The sequence below is a fragment of the Leptosomus discolor genome, unplaced genomic scaffold (assembly GCF_034619465.1).
Source record: "Leptosomus discolor isolate bLepDis1 unplaced genomic scaffold, bLepDis1.hap2 HAP2_SCAFFOLD_180, whole genome shotgun sequence".
In the NCBI taxonomy this organism is placed as follows: domain Eukaryota; kingdom Metazoa; phylum Chordata; class Aves; order Leptosomiformes; family Leptosomidae; genus Leptosomus; species Leptosomus discolor.
In genome coordinates this window covers 69,734-97,326 of record NW_028237918.1, presented here as the reverse complement: position 1 = coordinate 97,326, position 27,593 = coordinate 69,734, and the positions used below count along the sequence as shown (strand labels likewise).

The following is a 27,593-nucleotide window of genomic DNA, read 5'->3' as shown; positions in this document are numbered from 1 at the left end:
CGCCCTCCTGGAAACGGGGTGAAAAAAGGCGATTTTGGGCCTGTTTACCCCAAAACTGTATGTGGGGAGGGGCTCGTCGGGGGGGGGGGGGGGGCGGGGCACAAATGGCTCCCGCTTTTTTGGGGGGGCGGAGGGGAAGCCAAGGGGCTCCCGGGGTACAGGTGTGCAAGGGGGGGGACACCTCGTTAGCGGGAACCTCGTTAGTGAGAACCTCGTTAATGGGGAAACTCGTTAATTAAACGTTGTTAATGGCGGGAGGGGGAACAGGGTCCCCAGGGTCCCATGAGCTGGGCCTCGATTGTGCCCCAAAAAGCTGCTTGGGGGGGGCGGGCGGGCGTGGAGACCCCAACCCTCATTTTGGGGATAATTTGTGCTTTTTTTGGGCATAATCCCTGGGTTTAGGGTGTCTCTGCCCCCCCCCCGGGGCTGTGCTGGGCTTTGGGTCACTCCCCTGGTGCCTCTGCTTAGTGCCTAATTAAGCTCCCCAACGCCTAATTAAGCTCCCCAACGCCTAATTAAGACGCCTAATTAAGCTCCCCTTGCTTCCTTAAGGCCTTGCCCGGTTTACCCCAGGCCCCGCAGCGTCGCTCGGGGCTGCGCTGGCCGTGACACACTCCCCAACCTGCAGGACCTGTTTTGGGGCCGTTTCCCCTCATTTTGTCAGCATTTGGGGCTGCCGTCATGGGGGTTTTTTATTACCCCGGGGCCATTTCGAGGTTAAACCCAACTATTTTGGGCCCGCTCGGGTTACAGGGGGCGGAGCAGCTGCTGCGGGGGGGCGGCGAGGGCGGGAGAGCTTCCCCACCCCCTTTGTTCCCACTTTTCACCCCAAAACGGCGCCTGCTGCGTTCCCACAAACCCCGCCCCGATCACCCCCGGCCCCGCCCAGCCCAGGCAGGACCCTAAATTTGGGGGAATTACGGTGGTTTTTAGCATTTTTCACCCCCGAAAGAAGATCTCCGTGGGATCGTAATCGGTTTAATAAAAAGCCCAACTGGGGGCTTTTTTGGGGGGAAGAATCCCCCTTTTTCTTTCAAGCTGCTCACAGTGGGGAGCCTGAAGCAGACCCCAGTTCCCCCCCAAAATCACCCAATCCCTTCAAAAAATCCCAAATTCCTCCCGAAAATCACCCAATCCCCCCCCCAATTCCCAGTTCCCCCCCAATCACCCAATTCCCTCCCCCAAAAATGCCAAATTTCCCCCTCAAGATCCCCAAATCCCCCCCAAATCACCCAATCCCCCCTCAAAATCCCCAATCCCTCCCAAAAATCACCCAATTCCCCCCCTCAAAATCCCAAATCCCCTCATCAAAATTGCCCGATCCCCCCAAAAAATCCCCAATTTCTCCCCAAAATCACCCAATTCCCCTCAAAAAATCCCCAATTTCTCCCCAAAATCAGTCAATCCCCCTCAAAACCACCCAATTCCCCCCTCAAAACCACCCAACCCCCCTGAAAAATCACCCAATCCCCCCCCAAAATCCCAAATTTCTCCCCAAAATCACCCAATCCCCCCCCAAATCCCCCCCCCAAATGCCTGGCAGTGTCAGGGTGCGCAGCTCCAAGCCCCCCCCCCCCCCCCCGCATCCCCCTCCCCCGCTCAGGCCGAGCCCCCCGATACCGAGGCTGCGCCGACGCCTCCTCGCTAACGAGGGACCCCTCTGAGTGCACCAGTTCCCCTCCCCCCGGTTTAACTGGGGGGGGCACAAGGCGCTCCCCGACTTCGTCCCGGCACGAGGGAGGGGGTGGGCGCGGCGGCGGCACGCAGTAGCGGCGCCGAGGAGGAAACTTCGGTGGAAAACCAGCTTCCGGCGGTTGTTTTTCCCCCCATTTGACCGATTCCCCGTGTTTTCTCCCCAGGATGGCGGAGGAGCCGATCGTGCCGGTGTACTGCACCGGCGTCTCGGCGCAAGTGCAGCGGCAGCGGGCGAAGGCGTTGGGGTTGGGTCAGCACGAGAACGCGGTGCGGTACCTGGGGCAGGACTACGGGCGCTTGGTGGAGGAATGCCGGCGTTCCGGCACCCTCTTCCGCGACCAAACCTTCCCGCCGGCTCCCGCCTCCCTCGGCTTCCGCGAGCTCGGCCCCGGCTCCGCCAAAACCCACGGCGTCCAGTGGAAGAGGCCAACGGTGAGCCGGCGCGGTGACGGCGGGGCGCTGACTCGCCGCGTTCGGAGGTTTGCCGGTTGGGTTTTCGTTCCCTCGGCGTAACCGACGGTCGTTATCGCGGCGGCGGCGCCACCGAGGAAAGAACGGCGGTGGCCGAATTTCGGTGAATTCCGGTGACCGAATTGGGGGCGTTTCCCCGCAGGAGCTGTGCCCGCGCCCGCAGTTCATCGTGGACGGGGCCACGCGCACCGACATCTGCCAGGGAGCGCTGGGTAGGGAGCGCCGACGCCGCGGTTGGCCTGGTTTTCTCTTCTCTTTGGCCTCAAATCGGAGATTTGGGGGGATGGTTTTGCCAAATCGAGGCTTGTTTGCGCGCCGTAGCCGTTCCTGCCGGGGGGGGGGGGTTCGAACCTCTCCGGCGGGACGTGGCTGAACCCGCGGTGGCTTCTGCCTAAAGACCCACGGAGCGTAGAAAGTCCTTTAGGTGGGTGTTGAGTGACCAGAAAATTGCCTTTTTTCCCCCAAAACTGAGACGAAACCGGTGCCCGCAGGTGACTGCTGGCTGCTGGCGGCCATCGCCTCCCTCACGCTCAACGAGACCATCCTTCACCGCGTGGTGCCGCACGGGCAGAGCTTCCAGCACGGCTATGCCGGCATCTTCCACTTCCAGGTGAGAGGCTTAAACCCCCTCACCAAATTTTGGGGGTCTTCACCATTTTGAGAGGATCCCCCTCCACCATTTTGGGGGCAAATCAGGTGCTTTCCACCACGAAATATCCGCTGGGTTCACCTGCCGGCGCGGCGATGCCGGCCTGTTGCCGCCGCTGTTTCCCTGATGAATCATCGCCGCGGGGATGCGCGCTGTGGGACCCAAAAATGAGCGTTTTCTCCCCAAAGTGCGGGATAAAAAGGAGGGGGGTTCTCTTCAGCCTCGCTGCCGCCTCCTCCTCATCCTCCTTCCCCCTCCCTTCAGATCTGGCAGTTCGGCGAGTGGCTGGACGTGGTGGTGGACGACTACCTGCCCACCAAAGACGGCAAGCTGCTCTTCGTGCACTCCGCCGAGGGCACCGAGTTCTGGAGCGCCTTGCTGGAGAAAGCCTACGCCAAGTACGCCCTCGCCCTCTTCCCCCTCTTCGTTTTGGGGGCGAAACGCCTCGAAAACGGTCAAATCTTCCTCCCGCCGCCCAGGGTGAACGGCTGCTACGAGGCGCTGTCGGGCGGCAGCACCTCGGAGGGTTTCGAGGACTTCACCGGCGGCGTGACCGAGTGGTACGACCTGCGCAAGCCCCCCGGCGACCTCTACCAGATCATCCTCAAGGCGCTGGAGCGCGGCTCCCTGCTCGGCTGCTCCATCGACGTGAGGGGCCTTTTTGGGTTCAAAAAATCAAGTTTTGGGGTGTCTTTTACCCACCGTTAGAACAAGGCCGGCGGCGCGGGCCGTTAACGCGGCCGCCGCCTCGTTTCCTCGCAGATAACGAGCGCCTTCGACATGGAGGCGGTGACGTTCAAGAAGCTGGTGAAGGGACACGCGTACTCGGTGACGGGGGCCAAGCAGGTGAGAGAGGACGCCGTTTTGGGGAGAAAACGGCGCTTTTTGGGGGGGGGACGCGGGCCCTGACGGCGCCGTTCGCAGATCAACTACCGCGGGCAGTCCCTGGGCCTGATCCGGATGCGCAATCCCTGGGGAGAAGTGGAGTGGACGGGCCCTTGGAGCGACAGGTGAGGAGCACGAGGCTTCGTTAGCGGTAATTAACGACGCGGCTCGGCCCCGGCGGTGAGATCCGTTTGCCGCCCGCAGCTCGTCCGAGTGGAACGCGGTGGAGCCGGCGCTGAGGCAGCAGCTGATGGTGAAAATGGAGGATGGTGAATTTTGGTAAGCAAAGGGGGATTAAAAGTAATAATAAAAAAAACCCTTTTCCTGACCATTTTGCACCGGGAAAAGAGGGAAAACTTCCGCTCCCGAACTTCGGCGCCACCTCTTCCTCCAGGATGTCCTTCCGGGATTTCCTGCGGGAATTCACCCGCCTGGAGATCTGTAACCTCACCCCGGACGCCCTCCAGTCCCGCAAATTCCGCAAGTGGAACACGCGGCTCTACGACGGGACGTGGCGGCGCGGCAGCACGGCCGGCGGTTGTCGGAACTACCCCGGTAGGCGCCGCCGGGGAGGAGTTTGGCCTCGAAAACGCTGGTTTTGGCATCGATGGAACCTCTTTTGGCTCTTTTTTTTGTTCGGTTCCCGCAGCCACTTTCTGGATAAACCCGCAGTTCAAGATCCAGCTGGAGGAGACGGACGACGACGGGGATGAGCGCGGCGGGCGCGAGCCCGGCTGCAGCTTCCTGCTGGCGCTGATGCAGAAGCACCGGCGCCGCGAGCGCCGCTACGGCAAGGACATGGAGACCATCGGATTCGCCGTCTACGAGGTAACGGCAGCCACCGGCGTCGCCTGGCGTCCGTCAGCGTTGCCCGGCGTCAACCGGCGTCGCCACGCGCCCTCACCTCTCCTCTCCTCTCCCTACAGGTCCCTCCCGAGGTGAGTACAACTCGCCGGTGGTGAGAATATCACCGTAACGGTGAACCAGGTATTTTTGGGGTGATTTTGGGTGTGGTGGTTTTTTTTTATTATTTTATTTTTAAATAAAAATTCCGGCAGTACGTGGGGAAATCGGGCGTCCACCTGAAGCGGGATTTCTTCCTGGCCAACGCCTCGCGCGCCCGCTCGGAGCAGTTCATCAACCTGCGGGAGGTGAGCACCCGGTTCCGGCTGCCGCCGGGGGAGTACATCGTGGTGCCCTCCACCTTCGAGCCCAACAAGGAAGGAGACTTCGTGCTCCGCGTCTTCTCCGAGAAGAAAGCCGGCACCGAGTAAGAGACGCCTCGTTAGCGCTAACGAGCCCCGGCGACTCTCGAGGCCGAACTCTCCTTTATTATCTCCGCAGGGAAATGGATGACAAGATCCAAGCGACGCTCCCGGATGAGGTGAGTGGCGTGGGCACCGCCGTAGGGTGCCGAGGCGTCGCCTTTTTACCCAAAAAGCCATTTTTTTCCCCCCTCAGAAGGTGCTCTCCGAAAGCCAAATCGACGACAACTTCAAGCAGCTCTTCAAGCAGCTGGCAGGGGCGGTAAGTGGGGCGCCGGCACCGGTGACGCCGGCGGCGCGGGGCTGCTGGAGAACACCCCGTCTTCTCCCTCCCGCAGGACATGGAGATCAGCGTCACGGAGCTTCAGACCATCCTCAACCGGATCATCGGCAAACGTGAGGATTTTGGGGTTCACCGCCCCCCCCCAAAAAACCCCCCGACGACCCTCCTTGACCGTCCCTCGATGCGTTACCGCGAATAACGACCGGATTCGTTGCAGATAAAGATCTCCGGACCAAAGGCTTCAGCACTGAGTCCTGCCGCAGCATGGTCAACCTCATGGATGTATCCTCCGCCGCCGGCGATGGGGTTTTTTTGGGGGGGACACACAGGACACGACACGACACCCCCAACTGCCCCCCTAACACCCCCATTTTCCTTAACCCCCTTCCGCCCCGTAGAAAGACGGCAGCGGGAAGCTGGGGCTGGTGGAATTCAACGTCCTGTGGAACAGAATCCGCAACTACCTGGTGAGTTGGGGGGCAGTTGGGGGGCGAGCGGGGGGGGGGGTTTTGGGGTACAATGCGGGGGGGTCTCTCTCCTCATGAGTGACCCCCTTGTTTTGTTGGGGGGGGGGGTTGGCTCGCCAGGCCATCTTCCGCAAGTTCGACCTGGACAAGTCGGGGAGCATGAGCGCCTACGAGATGCGGATGGCGCTGGAAGCGGCAGGTACCGCCCCGCCCCGCCCGCCCCGGTGATTAACCCCGGCGTTCGTTAACGCCGCCTCGGTTTGAAGGAAGTTCCCCGCTCTCCCACCCGCCTCGGTGGGGGTGGGGTTTTTTTTTTTTTCCCCCTAAAAAGGCTATAAATTGAACAAAAAGCTGCACGAGCTGATCATCACCCGCTACGCCGAGCCCGACCTGGCCATCGACTTCGACAACTTCGTCTGCTGCCTCGTGCGCCTGGAGACCATGTTCCGTGAGTGGCCTTTTACCCCCAAACCCCACCGTTTTGGCCAACCGCGCTGCGTTTCTCACAGGCTTAAACAGGAGCAACTGGGAAAAAAAGGGGATTTAAAATGGGTGGTTTTTCTCTACTTTTTGTCACGGAAAGGTTGGAAAAACCTCACAGGAGTCAAGGAAAAAGCTGGGAAAAGTGCAAAAAACCAAGCAGAAAGGGGAAAAGTTGAACCCCCCCCCCCCCCAATTTTTCCGTTAAATCCTGTTTTTTGACTTTTCCCATTAAACCCTGCTGGGGTTTTTTTAACTTTTTAGCAGGGAAAAAAAGTGATTTTCCAAATTTTCTCCTTAAATCCTACTTTTTTCCCCTTTTTTTCCTGCTAAATGCTGCGGGGGTTTTCCCCTTATAACTCCTGTGGGGTTTCTCCCACTTTTCACAAAATGTAACTTTTCCACGGAGTTGAACAGGGAAAGTTGGAGAAAAACCCTCAGGCTTTTACAGGAAAAGTGGTTGTTTTTTTCTGACTTTCCCCCTTAAATGTTGTTTTTCCGCAGCTTTTTCTCTTAAATCTTTCCCATTTCTCTAATTTGTCCCCTTAAGTTCTGCTGGGTTTTTTCCAGCTTTTCCTCTTAAATCCTTCCTCGTTTTGCTATTTTTTCTTAAATCCTTCCTCATTTTCCTTATTTTTTCTGTTAAATCATGCTCCGTTTTTCTAATTTTCCCCCTTAAATGCTGCTTTTCTTCTCAGCTTTTTCCCTTAAATCCTTCCTCCTTTTCCTAATTTTCCCCTTTGAATCCTGCCTTGTTTTTTCAACTTCCCCTTTTAAATCCTGCTCCGTTTTTCTAACTTTCCCCCTTGGATCCTGCTTTTTTCCCCAGCTTTTTCCCTTAAATCCTTCCTCCTTTTCCTAATTTTCCCCCTTGAATCCTGCCGGGTTTTCCCCACTTTTTCCCCTTAAATCCTGCCCCATTCCCCCCGCTTTGCCCCCCAAACCCAACCCCAACCGTTTTCCCTCCCCGCAGGGTTTTTCCAAGCGATGGACGTGGACCAGGACGGCGTCGTCACCTTCGACTTGCTGCAGGTACCTGCGGGCGCTGCGGGGGGCCGGCAGCCGCCCCGCACCTTCCTCATCCCCTCCTCCTCCTCCTCCCCCCCCCCCCCCCCACAGTGGCTCCAGCTCACCATGTTCGCCTGACCGGACCCCCCGGCCCTCCCAGTGCCTTCGACGACGAGAACCCCGCCGGTTTCCCCCTTTTTTTTGGCTTTTCAGCATAAAAAGGGGGGGTGTGTGGGAGGGGGGGGGCGAAGGCGGCGCAGCCACCCCCAACCGGGACACGGGGCTCCCCTCGCGCTTTGCCAAAGAAACGCCCCTTGCCTCGCCTCTCGCACGGCTGTTTTGGGGACAATTCTCACGGTTTTGGTGCCTCTTCCTACCGAAGGAGCCCGGCGGTGAGGGTGACACCGGGTCTCATCCGATTCCCGGGACCCCCCCGGCGCGGCCGCCATCGCCTCTCGCTTCTGCGCTCTTTCCCAGCGCCTCAGTCAGGGATCTTCTGCCTACCAGGTGCCGTAATGATGGGTTTTTTATTGAATAAATTAAAATTAAGGAGGAAAAAAAAATCCCAAGTTATTGAAAATCAAAGCTTTTTTTTTTCCCTCACACCTCCCGCTCCCAGCTTTGCCTCAGGGCGAATCCCACCCGCCCCCCTTCGCCCCGCCGGGTGCTGAGGAGAAGCGCCGGTGCTCGGCACGACGCTTTTACCGCTCGGGTGCCAAAAACACCCCCCCCCCCAGCGAGTGGACGTTTAGGGGTTCCAGAGGGGGTTGGGTGTGTTTAGAGAGGGGGTTGATCTGAATAAAAACCTACTTGGCGGCAGGCTGCGCTCCTGGGCGGAGGCGGGGGGGATGCGAGGCGAGTCCTGTCCGGGACCGGGGCGGGTCCTGTCGGGGATCGGGGCGGATCCTGTCCGGGACCGGGGCGGATCCTGTCGGGGATCGGGGCGGATCCTGTCGGGGACCGGGGCGGATCCTGTCCGGGACCGGGGCGGATCCTGTCGGGGACCGGGGCGGATCCTGTCCGGGACCGGGGCGGATCCTGTCGGGGACCGGGGCGGATCCTGTCCGGGACCGAGGCGGGTCCTGTCGGGGATCGGGGCGGATCCTGTCCGGGACCGAGGCGGATCCTGTCGGGGATCGGGGCGGATCCTGTCCGGGACCGGGGCGGATCCTGTCCGGGACCGGGGCGGGTCCTGTCGGGGACCGGGGCGGATCCTGTCCGGGATCGGGGCGGATCCTGTCCGGGACCGGGGCGGATCCTGTCGGGGATCGGGGCGGTCTCCCTCCCACCGGGGATGATCCCCCTGGGGCGAGGACGGTCCCTCCGGGGCTCGGTCAGGTCCCTCCGGGTCGGTGCCCGTGAGGCGCCGCTTCCCCCCCCCCCCCTCGCCTCAGCGCCGTGAGGAAACCCGTGAGGGCGGGAAAATTCCCGCCTTTTTCCTCCTCCCTCCCGGGGGGGGGGGGTGTGTGGGTGTGGGTGTGCTCCGGCCACGCCCCCTCTCCCCTCATCCCTCTGCCCGTTGGGCTGTTGACCTTTCCATCTGCATAGCCCCGCCTCTTTTCCCACCTGCGCTGCCGCGCCCATTTCCTTATAAGGCATGGCCCCGCCCACGCCTGTCGTCCCCCCTCCCCCCGCTGCCGTCAAGCGCGGCGGTGTCGCGCCCGCGCGGGCTTTTCGCCGCGGAGATGGCGGAGCCGGAGGCGCAGCTGGAGCCGGAGCCGGAGCCGGAGCCGGAGGCGGTGTCGGCCGAGGCGGTGTCGGCCGAGGCGGTGCTGCGGGAGCTGGGGCTCTTCGAGCTGCGCTGCCAGGGGGAGGACGTGCCCGCCAGGCGTGAGGGCACCGGGGGGGAACGGCCTGCGGGGGCTGGGGGCGTCGGGGGGGGGGCGGGGTGTGTGGTTTGAGGGGGTTCTGAGGGAGTCGGGGGGGGTCAAGGAGGTTGTTTGTGGGGTCTGGGGGGTGTTAGGGAGGTTGTTTGAGGTGGTTTGGGGGGGTCCGGGGGTGTCAAGGAGGTTGTTTGAGGGGGTATTGGGGGGGGTCTGGGGGTGTCAGTAAGTTGGTTGTGGAGTCTGGGGGTGTCAGGGGGTTGTCTCAGAGGTTTTGGGGGGGTCTAGGGGTGTCAGTATGTTGGTTGTGGGGTCTGTGGTTGTCAGGGGGGTTATTTGAGGGGTTTTGGGGGGGTCTGGGGGTGTCGGGGGGTTGTTTGGGGGAGTATTGGGGAGTCTGGGGGGTGTCAATACGTTGGTGGTGGGGACTGCGGGGGTCAGGGAGGTTGTTTGAGGGGGTATTAGGGGGTCTGGGGGTGTTGGGAGGGTTGTTTAAGGAGTATTGGGGTGGTCTGGGGGTGTTGGGGGGGTTGTTTGAGGGGGTTTAGGGGGTCTCCGGGTGTCACGGAGGTTGTTTGAGGGGTTTGGGGTGTCAGTGAAGGGGTTTGAGGGGTTTGGGGTGTATTGGGGCCTTGGCAGAGGGGTTTGGGGGGGGTCTGGGTTGGCTTGAGGGGGGTCTGGGGTTTGTTTCTGGGGGTTTTGGGTAATTTGGGGTGTCAGAGGAGGTGCTCGAGGTGGTTTAGGGGCGTCACGGGAGTGTTTGGGGGGTGATGGGTGGTCTGGGGGTCACGGGGAGGGGGGGGTGTTTGGGGGGTCAGGACTTCGGGAGCCACCAGGTTTTGGGGGGGAGCAGGGGGAACTGGGCTTTCTGAGGGTCCAGAGCAAGGAGACGAGGAGGAGGAAGGTGCAGAGGGTGGTCACGGGGGGCCCACTGGTGGCTTTTGGGGTACATTGGAGGGGGCGGGGGCGGGGGGGGGGTGTCCCCAACTCCATTAACCCCCTCCCTCCCCGCAGTGGTGGAGCTGTGCCTGACCCACGGGCTGGGCCCGGTGGCGTTGGCCAACGAGCTCCTGGCCTTCGTCACCAGCAAAGACCTCGACCCCCAGCTCTCCGCCGACGGCCTCGACGCCTTCGAGCACGAGGTGCGGGGGTGGTGGTGGGGGAAATCCCCTGGATATCTGCACCCCAAAATCCTCGGGGGGAGGGGGGAGAGGTGGGGAAGGGGGGGACACTCACCCCTCTCCTCTTCTTCCTCCTCCAGGTCCTCGCCAAGCGGGGCAGCCGCGTCCCCCGGCGGAGGGACAACCGCTACGGTGGCCTCCACGACGTCCGCTCCCTCCAGCAGCTGTATCCTGCGGGGGTCTTGGGGGGGGGGTTTGGGGGTGTCAGGGAGGTTGTTTGGGGGGTGTCAGCGGGGTTCTTCAAGAAAAAACCAAACCCCAACCCCCCCAAAAGTTAAACCCCGGGGTGTCGCGGTGTCCCCCCGTGGGGCGCGTCCCGTTAACGAGGCCTCGTTAGCGCCGGTGAACGGGAGGGATCGACGGCTGCGGGGTTGGGGGGGAGGGGTCGTCCCCCCAAAATAGGGCGTTTGGGGCCTCCTTAACGAGCCGGCAGCCTCGACGAGGAAGACGAGGACGAGCTGCTGGACGCCTACGCCACGCCGTCCAAGGCGCGCGCCAAACCCCAAAACTTACCCCTAAATTCATCTTTTTTTTACCTCAAAACGGTGCCGAAAAGAACAAATAACCCCGTATTTATTTATTATTTTTTTTTTCCCCCCCCTCAGGGTTCCCAAAAACGCAGCGATTCCACCCCGGAAAACCCCCGGCGCAAGCGGGCCCCTCTCCTCCCGCAGTCCCTACGCGCTGTTCTCCCCCAACAGCTTCTCCCCGAGGTAAACCATGGCGCCCGCACCGGCGCCCGCGGTGCCGCCGCCGCCCTCCTCATCCTCCCCCGCCTCATTTTGGGGGGGGTTGTGTTGTTTTTCGTCCCCGCAGCGCCACCCCCCTCCCAAAAATACACGTCGCGCAGCGGCCGGGGCGAGGTGGTGGCCTCGTTCGGGTCCCCCCAGGGGCCCTCCTGGAGCGGTCGGGGCGGCCGCGGTTGCACCCCGAAACTTTTCGGTCGCCCGGAAGAAAATCTGACCAAAAGCTACAAATTTATGTTCCAGAAAGCGCTCGACGTCCGCGAAGGTGACGCCGGGGGCGGGGCGGGGGGGGGTGTTTTGGGGAGGTGACGTCCCCGCTTCTCGCCTCGCTTTTGGGGGGGGAACCCCAGTTTTTTGGGGGGGGAACCCCAGTTTTTTGGGGGGGAACCCCAGTTTTTTGGGGGGGACCCCAGGTTTTTGGGGGGGACCCCAGAGTTTTTGGGGGGGGGACACCCCAGAGTTTTTTGGGGGGGGACCCCAGAGTTTTTTTGGGGGGGAACCCCAGAGTTTTGGGGGGGAACCCCAGGGGTTTGGGGGGGAACCCTAGGTTTTAGCGGGGGGAACACCAGGGTTTTTTTTTGGGGGGGTGAACCCCAGGTTTTTGGGGGGGGTGAACCCCAGGTTTTGGGGGGGGAACCCCAGGTGTTTTTGGGGGGGGGAACCCCAGGGTTTTTTGGGGGGGGAACCCAGGGTTTTTGGGGGGGGGACCCCAGGGTTTTTGGGGGGGAACCCTGTTTTTTTTGGGGGGGGAAACCCTGTTTTTTTTGGGGGGGGAGCCCCAGGGTTTTTTGGGGGGGGAGCCCCAGGGTTTTTGGGGGGGAACCCTGTTTTTTTGGAGGGAACTCTTTTTTTGGGGGGGGAGAACCCCGGGGTTTTTTTGGGGGGAACCCCAGGGTTTTTTTGGGGGAGGGAACCCCAGGGTTTTTTTTGGGGGGGAACCCTAGTTTTTTTGGGGGGGGAGCCTGGGGTTTTTTGGGGGGAACCCCAGGGGTTTTTTGGGGGAGGGAACCCCAGTTTTTTTTAGGGGGAACCCCAGGGTTTTTTTTGGGGGGGGAACCCTAGTTTTTTTTTGGGGGGGGGAGCCCGGGGTTTTTTGGGAGAGGGAACCCCATTTTTTTGGGGGGGAACCCCAGGTTTTTTGGGGGCGCAGCCAACGCCCGCGCTCCCTCCCCAGTGCTGTCGTGGCGGATCGAGGAGCTCGGCGACGCGCTGAGGAGCCGCCACGGCCTGGAGGACTTCACCTCGGTGGCGCTCCCGGCGCAGGTGACACCCCCCGCCCCCGCCTCTGCGGAGTCCCTCGACTTTAGGAGAGGGAATCTCGAGGCATTTTGGGGCAAAACCGGCTGGGTTTGGGGGTTGGGTTTACCTTTGGTTTTGCCGCAGGAGCCGGTGACGGTGCTGGGCCAAATCGGCTGCGACGGCAACGGGAAGCTCAACGCCAAGTCGGTGGTGCTGGAGGGCGACCGGGAGCACTCCTCGGGCGGGCAAGTCCCCCTCGACCTCTCGGAGCTGAAGGAATATTCCCTTTTTCCCGGCCAGGTGGTGATTTTGGGGAGTGGGGGGGGTGGGGGAGGGGCAGCACCCCCACCCCCCCCCCCCGTTTCGAGCCCGTTTCGCCCCCACCTGCAGGTCGTGGCGCTGGAGGGCACCAACAGCACCGGCAGGAGGATGGTGGTCTCCAAGCTCTACGAGGTGACGGCGCGGCGCCCGCCGGCGGGGTTCGGGGGCTGGTTTTGGGGGGAAAAAAGGAGGATTTGGAGGCAGCCGATGGTCTCTCCGCAGGGGGTGCCCCTGCCTTTCCACGCGCCGCCGCCGGAGCCGGCCCCAGGTGAGCCCCGACGCGGAGGGTGGGAGCCGGGACGCGCCGAACCTCCCGCCGGACCGGGGAGAGGGCCTGGGGGGGTTCCAAAAACCTGCTGTTTTGCCCCGAACCCCCCCTTGTTTTGCCCCGAACCCCCCCTTGTTTTGCCCCGAACCCCCCCTTGTTTTGCCCCGAACCCCCCCTTGTTTTGCCCCGAACCCCCCCCTGTTTTGCCCCGAACCCCCCCCTGTTTTGCCCCGAACCCCCCCTTGTTTTGCCCCGAACCCCCCCTTGTTTTGCCCCGAGCCCCCCCCTGTTTTGCCCCGAGCCCCCCCCCTGTTTTGCCCCGAGCCCCCCCCTGTTTTGCCCCAAACCCCCCCTGTTTTGCCCCGAACCCCCCCTTTTTTGCCCTAAATTCCCCCTGCTTTTATTGCCCCCACCCCCCCTTTTTTTGCCCCAAATTACCCCATTTTCCCCACCCCTGCACCCCTCTCTTTTTTGCCCCCAATTCCTGCCCTTTTTTTGCCCCCCCACTCCTGTTTTTCCTCTCCAACCCCCCTTTTTTGCCCCACATCCCCCCTTTTTTGCCCCCACGTCCCCCCCCTTTTTTGCCCCACGTCCCCCCCCTTTTTTGCCCCACGTCCCCCCCCTTTTTTGCCCCACGTCCCCCCCCTTTTTTGCCCCACGTCCCCCCCCTTGTTTGCCCCACGTCCCCCCCCTTGTTTGCCCCACGTCCCCCCCTTGTTTGCCCCACGTCCCCCCCCTTGTTTGCCCCACGTCCCCCCCTTGTTTGCCCCACGTCCCCCCCTTGTTTGCCCCCCCATCCCCTCCTTTTTCTTGCTCCCATTTTCCCCACCCCCACGTCCCCCATTTTCCCCACCCCTACCCCCCCCTTTTTTTTCCCCAAATTCCTGCCCTTTTTTTGCCCCTAACCCCTGTTTTTCCTCTCCAACCCCCCTTTTTCACCCCTACATCCCCCCCTTTTTCACCCTCACATCCCCCCCCTTTTTCACCCCCACATCCCCCCCCTTTTTCACCCCCACATCCCCCCCTTTTTCACCCCCACATCCCCCCTTTTTCACCCCCACATCCCCCCCTTTTTCACCCCCACATCCCCCCCTTTTTCTTGCCCCCATTTTCCCCACCCCCACGCCCCCCCTTTTCACCCCCACGTCCCCCATTTTCCCCACCCCCACGCCCCCCCTTTTCACCCCCACGTCCCCCATTTTCCCCACCCCTACGCCCCCCCTTTTTTTTCCCCAAATTCCTGCCCTTTTTTTGCCCCCTAACCCCTGTTTTTCCTCTCCAACCCCCCTTTTTCACCCCCACATCCCCCCCCTTTTTCACCCCCACATCCCCCCCCTTTTCACCCCCACATCCCCCCCCTTTTTCACCCCCACATCCCCCCCCTTTTTTCACCCCCACATCCCCCCCCTTTTTCACCCCCACATCCCCCCCTTTTTCACCCCCACATCCCCCCCTTTTTCACCCCCACATCCCCCCCTTTTTCTTGCCCCCATTTTCCCCACCCCCACGCCCCCCCTTTTCACCCCCACGTCCCCCGTTTTCCCCACCCCTACGCCCCCCTTTTTTTTTTTTTTGCCCCCAATTCCCGCCCTTTTTTTGCCCTCCCCCAACCCCCCTTTTCTCCCCCCAACACCCCCTTGTCCCCCCGCAGAGCAGCGGATGGTGCTGGTGGCCTGCGGCCCCTACACCCCCTCCGACAGCCTCGCCTACGACCCCCTCACCGACCTCCTCGAGGTGATCGCCCGCGACCGCCCCGACGTCTGCGTCCTGGTGAGGGGCGGGGGACCCCCCCCTCCGTTACGGGAATCGATTCGTTACCTTAATTAAAGCTGATTATGTATCCCAAGACGAGAGCTCACCCCGCGAAAACATCTTGAGGCTTCGAAACCTTGAAAATTGGCAGAAAACAACCAGCGCTGAGGAGGGAGGCGGCTCAGGCGTCATCCCAAAACACCCGTTTTTCACCTAAAGTGGCAAAAACACCTGTTTTTTTTTGCCCTAAAGTGACGGAAAACACCTATTTTCTGAGCGCCCCGGCAGCCAAAGCTTGGGAAGGACCCGTGGGTTTTCTCAGTTCCCCCCGCTTTTGGGCTCAGCTTTGGGGTTGCAGGGTAAAACTTGAGCTTCGTTAACGGTGTTTTTAATCGCTATCGAACGTACGTGTACGTACGTGCAACTAAAATATTGAATATATTCTTAAATAATTAAAAAGTACCTTTTTCTGAGCGGTTTAAGGCACTTAACCCACCTCACGGGGCTGGCAGCGTGCACGGGGCCGTCCCCGCCTGTGGATTTCTCTGATCTTTCACCATTTCTTCGCAGTTTGGGCCGTTCCTGGATGCCAAGCACGAGCAAGTGGAGGTGAGGGGCGCCCTGGGGGGGGGGGTGGGGGGGCACCCCAAAACCTCCATCAGACCCACAGCGTGCGAGCGGGGCGGCGCAGGGGCTGATTCCCCCCCCCCAAGCGCCTTCCTCCGCGTGGGTTTTGGGCGGATTGATCCGTGGTGCCGGACTCCAGAAGCTGGGGAAGGTGGTGGGGGTGTCCCGGCGTCCTCCCTGCGCACCCCAAAACCAGGGGGAATTGTGCAAATCCCGTCGTTTCTCCTCAATTCCTAGAACTGCCAGCTCCTGGGGTCCTTCGCTGAGGTCTTCAAGCTCTGCCTGAGGATGATAATCGAAGGGACGAGAAGGTAGGGACGGCGACGGCTTCCACAGGTAGTTTTTGCCCAAAATCTCCTCTTTCTGCACCAAACGGGCTCCGGATGGGGAGTTTCCGCTGATTCCCGCGAGGGAAACCGGCGGCGGAGGGGAGGAAAGTGTCCGATCGGGGTCGAAATCCTCGTCACGGGCTCCGAAACGGCTTCGCCTCGGGTCTGCCCGCTGCCAGCTGGGCTCACAGCTGAATCCCGGCTTTTCCCCCCAAAATAACCCCGAGGAGGGGAGGAACCGGCAGCGGTTGGCGGCGCTTTTCCACCCCCACCCTCCCCCTGCCCCCTTGTCGTCCCGGGGCCGGCTGACGGCGCTTCGCCCTTCCCGGCGGCACGGACAAAGAACAAGCGAGGGGGTTTTGTGAGGGTTTTTGTGGGGTTTTTTGTGGTTTTGTGGGTTTTTTTTTTAATTCCTGCCGGGCGCTGCCAGACGCCGGCAGGGACGGGGCCGCGCCGCCCTCGTCCCTCTCGCTGTCAACAGCCCTGCCCGACGCCTCGAGGGGTGGGGGGCGCCCCGAACCGCGGCGCCCCCCTCCAGCATCCCCCGCGCCCGCCCCGGCCTCCCCCTCTTTCGTCCAGACCCTTTCGCTGGCGGCTGTTGTTTAAATTCACTAAAAAACGCGGGGTTTAAGCTGCTTTTTTAGGCTTTCCTGGCTGGGCGAGGGCCCTGCGCGAGGCGGGGGGACGCTGCGACCGCGGCCCCATTCTTTGTCACCCCCCTCCGGGGGCTGCGATTCCCCGGGGAAGACGTCACCTTGGGGCAGGGCGAGGCGCGTTTTGAGGGGATTTCAGCAGGTTTCGGGTCCCCTCGCTGCCAAAACGGACTGGTTTTGAGGGCGCCCGGCTGTCGTTTCTGCGGGAAGGGCTGTTTCTGGGTGGTGGAATGTGCTGTGGCTCCACCTGGGTTTTCCCGCCTTTTTTTTTCTGATGGCGCTGGCTCTCCCCTCGTCTTCATCCCCTCGTCGCCCGTTTTTCCCTCCTTTTCCCTCCATCACTGTCTCTCCCCCTCATCTTCCTCCCCTCATCGCCCGTTTTTCCCTCCTTTTCCCTCCATCACTATCTCTCCCCTCGTCTTCATCCCCTCATTGCCCGTTTTTCCCCTCATTTTCATCCCCTAATCACTCGTTTTTTCCCTCATTTTCCATCCATCACCGGCTCTCTCCTCATCTTCATCCCCTAATTGCCTGTTTTTTCCCTCATTTTCCCTCCAGTGCTGTCTCTCACCTTGTCTTCATCCCCTCATCGTCCATTTTTTCCCTCATTTTTCTCTCCAGTGCCGTCTCTCCCCTCGTCTTCCTCCCCTCATCGCCCCTTTTTCCTTCATTTTCCCTCCTGTGCCAGCTCTCCCCTCGTCTTCATCCCCTAATCACTCGGTTTTTCCCTCATTTTTCTCTCCAGTGCCATCTCTCCCCTCATCTTCATCCCCTCATTGCCCATTTTTTTCCCTCATTTTCTATCCATCACCGGCTCTCTCCTCATCTTCATCCCCTAATTGCCTGTTTTTCCCTCATTTTCCCTCCAGTGCTGTCACTCCCCTTGTCTTCATCCCCTCATCGCCCGTTTTTTCCCTCATTTTTCTCTCCAGTGCCATCTCTCCCCTCGTCTTCATCCCCTCATCGCCCGTTTTTCCCTCCCTTTCCCTCCAGCGCCGGCTCCCACCTCGTCTTCGTCCCCTCGCTGCGGGACGTCCACCACGACTACGTCTACCCACAGCCGCCGTTCCTCTACCCCGAGCTGCCGAAGGACGACAAGCCGGTAACGAGCCCCGCGATTCCGCTTTTTTTTTCCCCCCAAAGCAGCCAAATCCCGCTGGATTCCCAGGAAAACCCCTCCCGTCCTCGCAAAGACCAGTTGCCGAGGGGGAGGTGAAATCCCCCCCTTGCGTTTTCCGGCAGTTTTGTCCATCCGGCAACGATTTTTTTTTGCCAAAAACCTCCCCTTTGGGAGCAGATACCGGCGCAGCTGTGACTTCCTGAGGGAAAAGGGATCTGGGAGCGGGAATCCGGCGGTCCCCGCGCCTCGCTCGTTAGGTCACGGCTTAATGAGCAAGCGGGGAATTAAATGAACGCAGGGAGATGGTGCCGGCGCCAGGGAGCCCGCGGCGGTCGAGCCGGCGCTGTGCAGGGCTCTCGCCGCGATCCTGTGCCTCTCGCAGCCCTTTTTGGGGTTAAAATTCATTAATTTAACTCTTTTCTTTTTTTTTTTCTCCCTACGGAGCAGCTTCTGATGCTCCTGGTAGAAGGTCCAGGGTGGCTGCAGCAGTTTTGGGGGCGTTTAAGGAAAGCTCAGTGCGATTGGGGCGTTTTGGGGCAGGTTTGGGGCGTTTTGGGGCAGGTTTGGGGCGTTTTGGGGCAGGTTTGGGGCGTTTTGGGGCAGGTTTGGGGCGTTTTGGGGCAGGTTTGGGGCGTTTTGGGGCAGGTTTGGGGGCGTTTTGGGGCAGGTTTGGGGCGTTTTGGGGCAGGTTTGGGGCGTTTTGGGGCAGGTTTGGGGCGTTTTGGGGCACGTTTGGGGCGTTTTGGGGCAGGTTTGGGGCGTTTTGGGGCAGGTTTGGGGCGTTTTGGGGCAGGTTTGGGGCGTTTTGGGGCAGGTTTGGGGCATTTGAAGAAAGCCCTGTGCAACTGCAGTGTTTTGAGGCCCGGGTTTGGGGCATTTTGGGGCCGGGTTTGGGGCGTTTTGGGCCAGGCTGGGGGCGTTTTGGGCCGGGTTTGGGGGTGTTTAAGAAAAGCTCAGCATAATTGGGGCGTTTTGGGGCAGGTTTGGGGCGTTTTGGGGCAGGTTTGGGGCGTTTTGGGGCAGGTTTGGGGCGTTTTGGGGCAGGTTTGGGGCGTTTTGGGGCAGTTTTGGGGCAGGTTTGGGGCGTTTTGGGCAGGTTTGGGGCGTTTTGGGGCAGGTTTGGGGCGTTTTGGGGCAGGTTTGGGGGCGTTTTGGGGCAGGTTTGGGGCGTTTTGGGGCAGGTTTGGGGCGTTTTGGGGCAGGTTTGGGGCGTTTTGGGGCAGGTTTGGGGCGTTTTGGGGCAGGTTTGGGCGTTTTGGGGCAGGTTTGGGGCGTTTTGGGGCAGGTTTGGGGCGTTTTGGGGCAGGTTTGGGGCATTTGAAGAAAGCCCTGTGCAACTGCAGTGTTTTGAGGCCCGGGTTTGGGGCATTTTGGGGCCAGGTTTGGGGCATTTTGGGCTGGGTTGGGGGGTTTTAGGACTGGTTTAGGGGTGTTTAAGGAAAGCTCAGCGCGATTGTGGTGTTTTAGGGCAGGTTTGGGGCGTTTTGGGGCAGGTTTGGGGCGTTTTAGGGCAGGTTTGGGGTATTTGAAGAAAGCCCTGTGCAACTGCAGCGTTTTGGGGCCGGGTTTGGGGCGTTTTGGGCCAGGCTGGGGGTGTTTTGGGCCGGGTTTGGGGTGTTTTGGGCCGGGTTTGGGGTGTTTTGGGCCGGGTTTGGGGGTGTTTAAGGAAAGCTCAGCATAATTGTGGCGGTTTAGGGCAGGTTTGGGGCGGTTTAGGGCAGGTTTGGGGCGGTTTAGGGCAGGTTTGGGGCGTTTTGGGGCAGGTTTGGGGTATTTGAAGAAAGCCCTGTGCAACTGCAGTGTTTTGAGGCCGGGTTTGGGGCGTTTTGGGGCCGGGTTTGGGGCATTTTGGGCTGGGTTGGGGCATTTTGGGCTGGTTTAGGGGTGTTTAAGGAAAGCTCAGCACGATTGTGGTGTTTTAGGGCAGGTTTGGGGCGTTTTAGGGCAGGTTTGGGGCGTTTTGGGGCAGGTTTGGGGCGTTTTGGGGCAGGTTTGGGGCGTTTTGGGGCAGGTTTGGGGCGTTTTGGGGCAGGTTTGGGGCGTTTTAGGGCAGGTTTGGGGTATTTGAAGAAAGCCCTGTGCAACTGCAGTGTTTTGAGGCTGGGTTTGGGGCATTTTGGGGCCGGGTTTGGGGCATTTTGGGCCGGGTTTGGGGCGTTTTAGGACTGGTTTAGGGGTGTTTAAGGAAAGCTCAGCACGATTGTGGTGTTTTAGGGCAGGTTTGGGGCATTTTAGGGCAGGTTTGGGGCGTTTTGGGGCAGGTTTGGGGTATTTGACGAAGGCCCAGTGCAACTGCAGTGTTTTGGGGCCGGGTTTGGGGCATTTTGGGGCCGGGTTGGGGCATTTTAGGACTGGTTTAGGGGTGTTTAAGGAAAGCTCAGCATGATTGTGGTGTTTTAGGGCAGGTTTGGGGCGTTTTAGGGCAGGTTTGGGGCGTTTTGGGGCAGGTTTGGGGCGTTTTGGGCAGGTTTGGGGCGTTTTGGGGCAGGTTTGGGGTATTTGAAGAAAGCCCTGTGCAACTGCAGTGTTTTGAGGCTGGGTTTGGGGCATTTTGGGGCCGGTTTGGGGCATTTTGGGCCGGGTTTGGGCGTTTTAGGACTGGTTTAGGGGTGTTTAAGGAAAGCTCAGCACGATTGTGGTGTTTTAGGGCAGGTTTGGGGCATTTTAGGGCAGGTTTGGGGCGTTTTGGGCAGGTTTGGGGTATTTGACGAAGGCCCAGTGCAACTGCAGTGTTTTGGGGCCGGGTTTGGGGCATTTTGGGGCCGGGTTGGGGCATTTTAGGACTGGTTTAGGGGTGTTTAAGGAAAGCTCAGCATGATTGTGGTGTTTTAGGGCAGGTTTGGGGCGTTTTAGGGCAGGTTTGGGGCGTTTTAGGGCAGGTTTGGGGCGTTTTAGGGCAGGTTTGGGGCGTTTTAGGGCAGGTTTGGGGCGTTTTAGGGCAGGTTTGGGGTATTTGAAGAAAGCCCTGTGCAACTGCAGCGTTTTGGGGCCGGGTTTGGGGCGTTTTGGGCCAGGCTGGGGGTGTTTTGGGCCAGGCTGGGGGTGTTTTGGGCCGGGTTTGGGGTGTTTTGGGCCGGGTTTGGGGGTGTTTAAGGAAAGCTCAGCATAATTGTGGCGGTTTAGGGCAGGTTTGGGGCGGTTTAGGGCAGGTTTGGGGCAGTTTAGGGCAGGTTTGGGGCATTTTAAGGAAAGCTCAGCACGATTGTGGTGGTTTAGGGCAGGTTTGGGGTATTTGACGAAGGCCCAGTGCAACTGCCGCATTTTGGGGCAGGTTTGGGGGGTTTTGGGGTGTTTCAGGACTGGTTTGGTGGCATTTAAGGAAAGCTCAGCGCGATTGTGGTGTTTTGGGGCAGGTTTGGGGTGATTAGGGCAGGTTTGGGGTATTTGAAGAAAGCCCAGTGCAACTGTAGTGTTTTGAGGCCCGGGTTTGGGGCATTTTGGGGCTGGGTTTGGGGCATTTTGGGCTGGGTTGGGGCGTTTTAGGACTGGTTTAGGGGTGTTTAAGGAAAGCTCAGCATGATTGTGGTGTTTTGGGGCAGGTTTGGGGCGTTTTGGGGCAGGTTTGGGGCGTTTTGGGGCAGGTTTGGGGCGTTTTGGGGCAGGTTTGGGGCGTTTTGGGGCAGGTTTGGGGCGTTTTGGGGCAGGTTTGGGGCGTTTTGGGGCAGGTTTGGGGCGTTTGAAGAAAGCCCTGTGCAACTGCAGTGTTTTGGGGCCAGGTTTGGGGCATTTTGGGCTGGGTTGGGGCGTTTTAGGACTGGTTTAGGGGTGTTTAAGGAAAGCTCAGCACGATTGTGGTGTTTTAGGGCAGGTTTTGGCAGATTTTAGGGTATTTGAGGAAATCTCAGCGCGACTGCAGCATTTTGGGGCGGGTTTGGGGGCATTTAAGGAAAGCTGAGCGTGTCAGGGGCGTTTCGGGGCACCTCGGGGGGGTGTTTTAGGCTCCGTTTGGCGCTGGCGCAGTCGGCAAAGCCGCGGCCCGGCCCGGCGTCACCCTCTCTCCCCCCGGCAGCGCGTGCACTTCGTGTCGGACCCCTGCACCCTGGACGTCGACGGCGTCGTGTTCGGCCTGACCTCCACCGACCTGCTCTTCCACATGGGCGCCGAGGAGATCAGCAGGTGGGCGCCGGCGGGAAACCGGGATTCGGGGTCGCGTCAGAGCCGGGACCTCCCGCCAGCGGCCGGATCTGGCCCCAAACCGGCGGCATTTCGGCAGGAAGCCTCATCCCGGGGGGGTTCTGCCCCTCGGTTGGCTCCTCGGACGGCTCGTTTCTCTCCCGGTGCCTGGCAGCGTGGCGGCAGGGTGGTTCGTTAGGCCGCGTGCCGAATTCGTCGGCACAGCCCGCGAGGTTTTTCCCCTTTTCCTCCCTTTCCGTGCCCGTTTCACAGCTCGCTTCCTCCCGCAGCTCCTCGGGGATCTCGGACAGGTTCACGCGGATCCTCAAGCACATCCTGACGCAGAGGAGGTGAGGGGCGTAGGACAAACCCTCAGTCGAACCCAAAAAGGGGATTTTTGGGGCCAAATGAGGGAAATCCTGGACTGTTCTCGCTGTCTTCCGCTTTAACGTAATTTTTTTTAACCTAAAAACCCTCCTTTTTGGGTTCGACAACCCTTTACAAACAGGACTCGGAGGGTTTTAGCGCTGTGAGTCCTCCAGCCCGGTGTGCTGGCAGCAGCCGCCTTGGGAACAGCCAAAAGAAGCAGAAATAACTCTTTCTACCCCAAAACGATCTGCCGGTTGTGTCCGAGGCTTGTCGCGACGGGCGGTTGTCGCCGGCTGCGGTAACCTCTCCCCCCGCCGGCAGTTACTACCCGCTGTACCCCCCCTCGGAGGAGCTGAACGTCGACTACGAGAGCTTCGACGCCTACGCCGCGCTCCCCGTCACGCCCGACGTCCTCGTCACCCCCTCGGAGCTGCGGTACTTCGTTAAGGTCGGTCGGTGCGCGCCACCTCCTGAGGTATCCCTCCCCCCCCCCCCCCCCCTAAAAAAAATGGGGTTTGGGCACATTTGAGCCAAACCTGGTTTTACAGCGCGAATAAAGCACGGCCTCGCGCGCGGCAGCGACTGTAGCTGGCGGGTGGCAGTGGTGGCTGTAGCCAGGCCGGCTGTCGGCACCCGCGTGGGCTTGGCTGTCACCCATGGCTGTCGGCGGCACTTGCGTTGGTTGTCGGCTGTAGCCAGGCCGGCTGTTGGTGCCTGTGTGGGCTGTCGGCTGTAGCCGGGCCGGCTGTTGGCACCCGTGTGGGCTGTCGGCTGTAGCCAGGCCGGCTGTTGGTGCCTGCGTGGGCTGTCGGCTGTAGCCGGGCCGGCTGTTGGCACCCGTGTGGGCTGTCGGCTGTAGCCGGGCCGGCTGTTGGCACCCGTGTGGGCTGTCGGCTGTAGCCGGGCCGGCTGTTGGTGCCTGCGTGGGCTGTTGGCTGTAGCCGGGCCGGCTGTTGGCACCCGTGTGGGCTGTCGGCTGTAGCCGGGCCGGCTGTTGGCACCCGTGTGAGCTGTCGGCTGTAGCCGGGCCGGCTGTTGGTGCCTGCGTGGGCTGTCGGCTGTAGCCGGGCTGGCTGTTGGCACCCGTGTGGGCTGTCGGCTGTAGCCGGGCCGGCTGTTGGCACCCGCGTGGGCTGCCGGCTGTCGCCCACGGCTGTTGGCACCCGCATCAGTTGTCAGCACCCACGTGGGCTGCCGGCTGTAGCCGGTGCCTGTCGGCACCCCCGTGGGCTACCGGCTATCGCCGGGCTGTCTGTCGGCACCCCCGTCGCTGTCAGCGTCCGGATCCAACTCCGTCGCTCCGGTGTTCCCGCAGGACGTGCTGGGCTGCGTCTGCATCAACCCCGGGCGGCTGACGAAGGGCCGGGTCGGGGGCACCTACGGCCGCCTGTACCTGCAGCGGGAGGCGGCGGCGGCGGGCGCGCGGCGGAGCCCGTGCGTGGCCGCTCACGTCGTGAAGATCTGACGCGCCGGGGCAGAGACTCAGTTTCCTCCCGCGGTTCTTCCCGGAAACGGATCGCCGTTGAAAATACACTTTTTTGGTTAAATAAAAAAAAAAAAAAACCCACCACCCCAAACCGCTTCGTGTCTGTCGTTGCGCCTGGCGCTGCCGTCGCCCGCCCCCCGTTCGGCGCGTGCCGGGGCGCTGCCGACGGGCGCCGCGGGCTCCCGGTGTCGTTCTCGTTGGGCGAACGAAGATCCGGCCGGATTCACCCGCGGGAAGGGGGAGTCGTGGCGCGCGGTGGGGCCACAATCCGCCGCCGCCAGGGATCCGGCGTCCCGGAGTCACCTCCTGCGTGACATCGCTTGGGCCGAGCTTCCTCGTGATGGGACTCTGAGCTTAATTAGTCAGAAAGCAATTAATTTACCGGGGGGGGGCTGCGCCGCTGCGTTGCCGCAGCTCCTGGCTCGGCCGCAGGCGACGAACCAACGTCGGCTTTGGGATTGAAACGTTTTCCCTGGCTTTTTGCCTCAAATTTGTGGCGAGGAAGATGCAAATGAATTAACCCCCTCCCTCTCCGCTCGGCTCCGGCTCTCCCGGGGAGGAAAGAAAAGCTTTTTTGGCTGGAAAAACGGTAAATCTGATGCGGAGGGAGGGGAAGGGGTTTGGTAACTCCCCGCCGCGCCGGGAGGCCGGGAGACAACCCCGTCGGTCGGCGCTGAGCCGCCGCGCGTCTCCCTTCGTTAATTTTCTGCTTAATTACCTGCCCGGCCTTATTACGGCCTCCCTCGAGAGGCGGCGTCTTTATCGCTCGCCCTTTAAATCCGTTGGGGGCGTATTTGGGGGAAAACCAGGGGAAAACGGGGTCCGGGGGAGGGAGGCGCCCTCGCGGGTTTTGTGTGTAAATCCAGCTGGGCAGGATTTGCCAGAAAACGTCTGTTTTCTCCCCGAATCTCAGCGCAAAGCAGCGTCGCGATCTTCTCCAGCCGCGTCGCCTCGGGCTTGGTTCCTCCTCTGAGCTTTTGCTGGTTTTTAGCGCTTCTCACCCCAAATAAAACACCTTTTTTTTTTTCAGAATGTGTAAAAGAGCGTTTTTTTTTTCCTGCTTTTTTTCCACTTTCCAGCTTTTTTTCTCGCCTGCTGCAGAAGGAGGGGAACAAACCCCCGTTTTCTCCCTGTTTGCAGCTCCGACGCTCCTCGTCCAGCCTCAGTTTCCCTCATTAAAAATGTCGGTTTTGGTTAAAACGCAAAGGGGGGGGGGGGGGGGGCGGAACTTGGCGGGATTCGATTCAAACCCCTCAGACCCGAAGCACCCGGCATCTCATTTGCCTCTTAATTAGATGATCCTTAAGGACGAGGCTAATTTGGGATTTAAACGAGCGGCAGCTCCGAAGGATTTGGGGGCGGGGGGGTGTCTGTGCCGCTCCGTAGGGAATCCCCCGCTTCCTTCTGGGCCCCGCAGGAATTTTTCCAGCTTTATTGTTATTTCCCCAAGGATTTGACGTTCTTCTTTTTTTTTTTGTTGTTTTGTTTCCTAACCCAGAGCTGCGTCACCGCGTCGTTCCCCGCGGGGAAACCGAGGCACGCCGGCGAAAGGCGACGCCAATCCGGCTCTTCATCCCGGTGAGCGGCGACCCGCCGTCGCTCCGTCTTTTGGGAAAAGGGAGTTAAACCCCCCTCTCCAACCCGGAGCCCCCCCCCCCCAGGAGAGGGGGAAGCGAGGCCCCGTGCCGGGGTGGGGCCTGCAACGTTGGCTCGGAGCCGGCCGCGCCGACGCTCCGGCGTTGGGAGGAAGGGAACGGCCGCCGTTGGCTCCGGCTCAACCGCCAGAGCGGGAGGAAGACGCGGGGAGGATCGGCCGCCACCTCGGTTTGGATTTTCCGGTGAGAGATTCCCCGGCACCGGGGTCGGCATCATCGGGCGTCGCCATAGGGTTGGGGGGGGGGGGGGGATGACATGGGGGAGCCACGGGGGGATTCGGCCTCTTCGCGGCACCTCACGGCACCGGCGCGTGAATCCCAGCGGGATGCGGGGTTGGGGGGGGGAGGGCGGTGATTCTTTTTCATGTAATTCAGGCCGGTTTTGTGTCCCTGTCACATCCCCAATGGAAAGGGGGGTGGGGGGTGGGGGGGATTCCATCCTTTTTTTCCAAGCCGAAAAGGCCGGATCTCCCCATCCCGCTCCCCCCCTTCGCGCCCCCTCCCTGGTTCTCCTCTTAATTTTAGCCCCCAGCTGCGAGGTCGCCGGTTGCCCCCGGCTTAAATTAGCCACCAGATCCCCGAAATAGCCGGCGGGGAGGGGGCCGGATCCTGCGCCGGGAGATTTTTTTTTTTTTTTTTTTTTTTTCCCAGGGAGGATTTTTCAGGGATTCACGGATTATTTGTTTTGTTTGTTTTTAACAAAATTCCTATTTCGAGGAGTTCCCCGGAGAGCTGGCGCGAACTCCGACCCCGCCGCGGGGAGAGAGGAGCGACCGGCGCCCTCATCCCACCCCCGAACGCCACGATCCCCACCCGGGGATTCCCGGCGCTCCCCCGGCAACTCGGGTGGGGCTCGGCCGGGAGGAGCCGCCCGAATGACTTGGGTTTTCCTGGTTTTAAGGCTTTTTTTTTAAAAAAAAAACCACACTCCACACCCCCCCCCCCTCACACACACCCCCTTCTCGGCTTCAGTTTGTCACCCTTGTGGCAGGGGGTGTGGCGCAGCCAGGGGAAACTGAGGCACGGGAGGCGTTCGGCTGCGGTTGAGGCCGCCACCGTGCGCCGGCATTTCCTCATCCTCCAACTTTCCCCTTTGGATTTTCCTTATCGGTGAAAATCTGGTGCTGGGCGGGGGGGGGGACACGGACACCAAAACCCACCCTGTCGGGAGGGGACAAGCGCCCCCCAACGCACCTTCCCACGGTGTCCCTCGGCGCGGAGACGTCGCCGGCGGCTCCTGCCGACCCGGTGCGCTCCCCTCGTCCGGATTCGGCGCCGGGTGCTTGAGGTAGGACGGTGCCGGCGCCGCGACCCCTGCGGAGAGAAACGAATTCCCTCGTTTCAGCCGTTCTGGCGATCACCGGGGTGAGCGCGGGTGAACCCTTCCCCGCCGACGGCTGCCGGCCCCGCGCCTCCGCCAAAGGCTCTTGGCGTCGCCCTGAAACATCCCTGTTCCCTAAAAACCCCGTAAGCCCCGTCCCGAAGGGTCGCTGCTCCCCTTTTCCGCGCCCCCGCGCCGGGACCGTGGGAAAAGGGGCCGCGTTTGCCTCTCTCCCTGGGGGGTGCGAGGGCAAAACCTCTTTCCGGGGCAGATTTTGAGGTGAGGATTTGCTCTGGGCGCTGGTAAAAGGCACAAAAGGGCTCAAAAAAGGGCATAAAGGGCACAAAATGGGCTCAAAAAGGGAGCAAAAGGTGTAAAATGGCCCAAAAAGGGCGCAGAAGGGGCACAAAATGGCCCAAAAAGGGCGCAGAAGGGGCACAAAATGGCTCAAAAAGGGCACAAAAGGTGTAAAATAGCTCGAAAAGGGCGCAGAAAAGGCACAAAAGGCCTTGAAAAGGGCCCCAAAAGGGCTCGAAAAGGGTGCAGAAAAGGCACAAAATGGCTCCAAAAGGGCGCAGAAAGGGCACAAAATGGCTCAAAAAGGGTGCAGAAAGGGCACAAAAAGGCTCAAAAAGGGCTCAAAAGGTGTAAAATGGCTCAAAAAGGGCACAGAAAGGGCACGAAAAGGCTCAAAAAGGGCACAGAAAGGGCACAAAAAGGCTCAAAAAGGGCGCAGAAGGGCACAGAAAGGGCACGAAATGGTGCAGAAAGGGTGCAAAAGGGCTCGAAAAGGGCTCAAAGGGTGTAAAATGGCCCAAAAAGGGCACAGAATGGGCACAAAAAGGCTCAAAAAGGGCGCAGAAAGGGCACAAAATGGCTCAAAAAGGGCTCAAAAGGTGTAAAATGGCTCAAAAAGGGCACAGAAAGGGCACAAAAAGGCTCAAAAAGGGCGCAGAAAGGGCACAAAATGGCTCAAAAAGGGCTCAAAAGGTGTAAAATGGCTCAAAAAGGGCACAGAAAGGGCACAAAAAGGCTCAAAAAGGGCGCAGAAAGGGCACAAAAGGGCTCAAAAAGGGCTCAAAAGGTGTAAAATGGCTCAAAAAGGGCACAGAAAGGGCACAAAAAGGCTCAAAAAGGGCTCAAAAGGTGTAAAATGGCTCAAAAAGGGCACAGAAAGGGCACAAAAAGGCTCAAAAAGGGCTCAAAAGGTGTAAAATGGCTCAAAAAGGGCACAGAAAGGGCACAAAAAGGCTCAAAAAGGGCGCAGAAAGGGCACAAAATGGCTCAAAAAGGCCTCAAAGGGTGTAAAATGGCCCAAAAAGGGCACAGAATGGGCACAAAATGGCTCAAAAAGGGTGCAGAAAGGGCACAAAATGGCTCAAAAAGG

General features: G+C 60.5%; 2 protein-coding genes across 3 annotated transcripts; both read left to right on the top strand.

The window, feature by feature from the left end:
- Window positions 1–39: 39 nt before the first annotated feature.
- On the top strand, window positions 40–7,408 carry CAPN1 (calpain 1). Of its 2 annotated transcripts, XM_086481431.1 has the most exons (22): window positions 40–57; window positions 1,860–2,127; window positions 2,309–2,378; window positions 2,658–2,776; window positions 3,080–3,213; window positions 3,295–3,463; window positions 3,578–3,661; window positions 3,740–3,825; window positions 3,905–3,979; window positions 4,095–4,255; window positions 4,350–4,528; window positions 4,627–4,638; window positions 4,759–4,970; window positions 5,045–5,084; window positions 5,162–5,227; window positions 5,304–5,361; window positions 5,466–5,530; window positions 5,647–5,715; window positions 5,836–5,914; window positions 6,047–6,163; window positions 7,169–7,227; window positions 7,315–7,408. In XM_086481431.1, the coding sequence occupies exons 2-22, from the start codon at window positions 1,861–1,863 to the stop codon at window positions 7,339–7,341; spliced, it is 2,148 nt and encodes a 715-aa protein (XP_086337557.1). In that variant the 5' UTR covers window positions 40–57; window position 1,860; the 3' UTR covers window positions 7,342–7,408. The 2 variants fall into 2 exon arrangements, with proteins under 2 accessions (XP_086337557.1, XP_086337558.1); XM_086481432.1 differs by lacking the exons at window positions 40–57; window positions 1,860–2,127; window positions 2,309–2,378; ... (7 more) ...; window positions 4,350–4,528; window positions 4,627–4,638 and having other exon boundaries at window positions 4,830–4,851.
- Window positions 7,409–8,888: 1,480 nt separating this feature from the next.
- On the top strand, window positions 8,889–23,209 carry POLA2 (DNA polymerase alpha 2, accessory subunit). Its single transcript, XM_086481437.1, is given in 20 exon segments — window positions 8,889–9,033; window positions 10,041–10,168; window positions 10,288–10,373; window positions 10,641–10,695; window positions 10,813–10,866; window positions 10,868–10,920; window positions 11,024–11,030; window positions 11,032–11,218; window positions 12,128–12,216; window positions 12,337–12,492; window positions 12,583–12,645; window positions 12,736–12,781; window positions 14,433–14,551; window positions 15,104–15,142; window positions 15,398–15,471; window positions 17,136–17,244; window positions 21,272–21,378; window positions 21,666–21,725; window positions 22,066–22,192; window positions 23,060–23,209. Coding segments are annotated over 20 exon segments (1,854 nt in total).
- Window positions 23,210–27,593: the final 4,384 nt, after the last annotated feature.